Source organism: Musca vetustissima, unplaced genomic scaffold, assembly GCF_032173495.1.
Source record: "Musca vetustissima isolate MV318-11 ecotype Yass unplaced genomic scaffold, APGP_CSIRO_Mvet_v1 utg15782, whole genome shotgun sequence".
NCBI classification, from domain to species: Eukaryota; Metazoa; Arthropoda; class Insecta; order Diptera; family Muscidae; genus Musca; species Musca vetustissima.
The window spans coordinates 106,857-111,583 of record NW_026875967.1 but is presented as its reverse complement, the minus strand read 5'-3'; the positions used below and the strand labels follow the sequence as shown (position 1 = coordinate 111,583).

Below are 4,727 nucleotides of genomic sequence, written 5' to 3'. Positions count from 1 at the left end.
AATGATAAATATTAAAGATACCGATTTTATTTGTTCCAAGACCCATAGTGAAATTCGATTAGTAACATGTCCTCCATTGACACCAAGCCTCTACATGGAAGTTTTGTGGGATATTTTGGCCCCTAGACAAAAACTCTTATAAAAAGAAGTAATTAGTACAAATAGATTTCTATACTCAAATTCGAACCGATATTTTTTAATAGCAAATATTATAGATACCCATTTTATTTGTTCTGAGACCCATAGTGAAATTTGATGAAGAAGATGTCCTCCATTGACATCAAAGCTCTACAAGGAGGTCTTGGGGTAAAAAATACAAAAAAGCATTAAAATTCAAACGTTTTCATATCTATCCAAATTCGAAACAATATTTCCTAACGATAAATATTATAGATTCCGATTTTATTTGTTCTGAGACCCATAGTGAAATTTGATGAATAACATGTTCTCCATTGGCACCAAGACTCTATGTGGAAGTTTTGTGGGAAATATTGGGCCTTTAACAAAAACCTTTCAAATTGAGGGAATAATACAAATCTATTTCTATACTCAAATTCGAACCAAAATTTTTTAATGGTAAATATTATAGATATCGATTTTATTTGTTCTTACACCCACAGTGAAATTCTACGGGGAACATGTCCTCTATTGACATCGAAGCTCTACAAGGAGGTATTGGGGGAAATATTGGCGCCTAGACGAAAACACCTTTAAAATTAAAAAAAAATATACATCCAAATTAGAACCGATATTTTTTAGTGGCAAATATTATACATACCGGTTTTATTTGTTCTGAGACCCATAGTCAAATTCGATAAAGAACATGTTCTCCATTGACATCAAAGCTCTATAAGGAGGTATTGGGAGAAATATTGGCCCCTAGACGAAAAAGGTTTAAAATTAAAAATTGTTCATATATTCAAATTCGAAACTATATTTTTTAAGGGTAAATATTATAGATTATTATAGGTAAATATTATAGATTCCGATTTGTATTGTTCTGAGACCCATAGTGAAATTCGCCAAAGAACAGCTACTCCATTGACACCAAGCCTCTACGTGGAAGTTTTTGTCACCTAGACAAAGCCCTTATAAAATAGAGGATATTAAAACTTGTGATCTCTATACAGACGAATTGGTCTGTCTACAGCCCAATTGATCTTTATAAAGATCGGAGACCTTTAAAGCAAATAAAATTATCAATAAAATATTCTTGAAAGATCTTCTTAAGAGATCAATAAAATATCTACCCTCCTCCCGCCTGTTGCTCATCAAATTAAGGGCCTCCAATTGATTGTGATGATGATGATTCTATTGGCGACTGCTGCTGCTGCTGACTTCTATACAGTTCTTATCTGTTGCAAATATTTTGAAATTCAACAGAATACGAAACGAAACGAAAAAAAATTGAAAATGTAAACAAAACACAAGATTCATGAATATGCTGCTCGGCCCACAGAGAGATCATAACAATAATAATAACACAGCAATAGCAACAAAACCAAATGACCGCGCGCACATTGATAAGGAATCACACATTGTTTTTGCAAAGACAGACAGAAAGACCGACAGCCATCCAGCCAGCTAGCCAGTCACATTTATAATCTCGACTTAAGCGCGTTTTATGACAGGAATACCTCGAGAAATTTCAAAATTAATTTTTAGTTGAATTATAATTGCCGATTAACGAAGAAACAAGTGGCGGAAGCAGAAATTTTTGTTATTTTTGGTTAAATTTTTGGAAGAAAAGCCCCGAAAGAAAAATAAACCTGTACTTGAAACCATTGTTTAAAGGATCATAAAAAAACAATGTATCTACTTATTCTAATGCTACTTTTTGTAAATTCCAATATTTTAATATTTGGCCTTCCGCCAAGGTCAACATATGGTCGTGGTAAGTACAGGGTTTCTTTGGTTGACTGGCTGGCTGAATTGGCGTCAAGCTGTATAGTTTGTATAATTTGCGTTTTAAATTTTAAGCGTACCCCGCCAGCGCCGCCCCTTCTACTTCTTCGTCTTCTTTTGCTGTTATCATTGCCTCAAATGTTCTTCTTTTTCCGCCCCTCTTAGATCGCTTCAATTCGAATTCACGATGTGTTGATACGGAAACGGGTCGTGAACTTTATGTTGGTGATTCATTTACCCGATCTGGCCGTTGTATAAGTGTACAATGTTTGGATACACTGGAACTATGGGAAGATAGGTAAGTGATCAGTGAATGTGGTTTGATTTAATTGTTTCCGGACTTACCTGACATGATTTCGAGGAGACATTCGAATAGATTTCATAATGATGTTTGGAACAGGATTTAGCATTATCCAGAATTTTGGAAGACATTCCGATAGATTTCATTCTGATGTTTCGAAAGAGCTTTACAAAACTCCCCAGGTCCCAGTTACAGAATTTTAAAATCTGATTTTAGTCCTTAAGAGAGATGTAATATCCCACGGAGACGACACCTTCAAATAGAGTCTTGATAAGTTCAACATTTTTCAATTTTAGACGTTGTCAATAGGCCTGCTGAAAGATACCTCAGAGATACAGAATTTTAAGACCCGGCTCAATTACATTCTTTTGCTATCATTCGGCTTTATGGTTGATCTTTTGGTCCCCCAGAATTTTCAAAGACTTATTTATTGCTGTTTCTTTTGGGATAGAAGACGTCTTTCAGAAGGGCTCCAGCGGGTCCAAAATAACATGTTTCGCGTGGCTGGAACAACCCCTAATAACTTTTTAAAACATACAATGTATTATGTGGCAGATGGAACTTATTGTTTCCTTTTGGATAGAAGACATATTCCAAGTGTTCCGCAATGACCTTTAAAATAAGAAAGAATTTTGTAGGCAATTTTTTTTATCTCTAGACCTTCTTTTTACTTACTTTTAGATGGGATGCCTCATGGAGGCATAATTATAACATCTTAGGATGGATTTGTTATAGATAAATATTCCATTTCTTGTGATTATCATTGATCTGCAAAAGGCGCCGAATGTCAGGGTTCTGTAGATCGAAAACGATTTTTTTAAGAAAAGGTTCTTTAATGCCGATCATTTATAGAGTCCTCAGGGATTTTGTGCACTGAATTTCCCTCTGGGTGTCCGCACAAAAAAGCACTTCGAATGAGTATAGAAATATATTTGAACTTATACCCTCTATTTTTAAGGGTTTTTGTCTAGGGGCCAACATTTCCCACAAAACTTCCACGTAGAGGCTTGGTGTCAATGGAGGACATGTTCTTTGTCAAATTTCACTATGGGTCACAGAACAAATAAAATCGGTATCTATATTATTTACCATTAAAAAATATCGGTTTGAATTTGAATATATTAAAAATTTTAGTTTTAAAGAATTTTTCGTCTAGGGGCCAATATTTCCCCCAATACCTCCTTATAGAGCTTTGATGTCAATGGAGATCATGTTCTTCATCGAATTTCACTATGGGTCTCAGAACAAATAAAATCGGTATATACAATATTTACCACAGTCTTTATAATAGACCAATTGGGTTGTATAGGGACCATAAGACTTTATAAAGACCAATTGCTCGGAATAGAGACCACAGATCTTTATAAAAAACCATTTGGTCTGTATTGAGACCACAGGTTTTTACAAAGATTTTTCTGATATTTTGGACAATTTTCTCAAATAAAGCATCTGAATTTGGCACTTCGGACCACGTTTTGTCATAGCCTTACCTTCGCAATTAATTTCGTATTTGTTTTTGTTTTTCCTCCCTTTCACAGATGTCAAGTACCCAAATTGGAGGGCAATTGTACCCGTGTACCGGTGGCAAATGAATTTCTCGATTATCCACGCTGTTGTCCGACCTATGAGTGTACCAAATATAGCATCGATGATAACAGTTATACCTATGAGACGAGAATCTATGATCGTTACGGTCGGCTACTCAAGGAACATATAACACAAAGTTTAAAAATAATGGTTGAGGCACCGCGACCGATGGTACAAAATTATCGACACATTGATGGTTGGAAACGAGACTATTCAAGGCCATCAAATGTCGCAATGAATACAAATCGTCGAGATAATCAATATCAAATAAATTATAATTAGTATAAGAGAAATATTTGTTGGTGGTGTGATATTTTTACCTGGGGCTTTAAAAAATATATGTTTAAGGGGGATTTTTTTTTAAGATCTGCCAAAAATATATAGTTCATTTTTGCATTTGAATTTGTAACTGCCAAAAGTTCGCAGAATTTGTTACGTTACTTAATTCAGTAATTAAATCGTTGATGAAAATCCGCCCTTATTGAAAAGCAAGAAACGATCTATAGATCCCTAATATACTACAGCAGCAACCGCTTTTGGCAGGAGGGTGAAAATCCGTCAGAGTTGCAATCCCATTAAAACAAGTTTTGGCATATCCACCGAACTGTAAATAGAAAATACCCAACATTATAACAATCCAGGATTAAAATTGTGGAACCAACACATAACCTAAATTTTTTGTCCACAAGTTATATTAACTACTAAAACAGTTCGGGACAAAAAGACGCGGATAATACAAATGACTGAACTTGAAAGGGGCAGATATATACCTGGATTTGCGGAAAGCTTCTTTCAAAGGCAGGTTATCAAATGTGTCCGGGACCTCAGGGCCATCGATAAAGTCTCACAAAGGCATCTATCATCGATAAAAGCCCCACAATGGCTTCTATCGTCGATAAAAGGCTTCCATAATCGATCGAGCCCCGAAAGAGCT

General features: G+C 35.3%; 1 protein-coding gene across 1 annotated transcript; it reads left to right on the top strand.

Moving 5' to 3' along the window:
* The first annotated feature begins 1,806 nt into the window (after positions 1-1,806).
* On the top strand, positions 1,807-4,075 carry LOC133338513 (protein Vago). The gene is made up of 3 exons (XM_061546681.1): positions 1,807-1,894; positions 2,071-2,203; positions 3,745-4,075. Exons 1-3 carry the CDS (start codon positions 1,810-1,812, stop codon positions 4,073-4,075), a joined length of 549 nt encoding a protein of 182 aa, XP_061402665.1. The 5' UTR covers positions 1,807-1,809.
* Positions 4,076-4,727: the final 652 nt, after the last annotated feature.

Excerpts from the sequence above, each read along its gene's own strand:
- LOC133338513 (XM_061546681.1), top strand. The coding sequence starts at position 1,810 with ATGTATCTACTTATTCTAATGCTACTTTTTGTAAATTCCAATATTTTA. Across the intron at positions 1,895-2,070 it reads AAGGTCAACATATGGTCGTG|ATCGCTTCAATTCGAATTCA; the intron begins GTAAGTACAGGG and ends CGCCCCTCTTAG. Across the intron at positions 2,204-3,744 it reads CTGGAACTATGGGAAGATAG|ATGTCAAGTACCCAAATTGG; the intron begins GTAAGTGATCAG and ends TCCCTTTCACAG.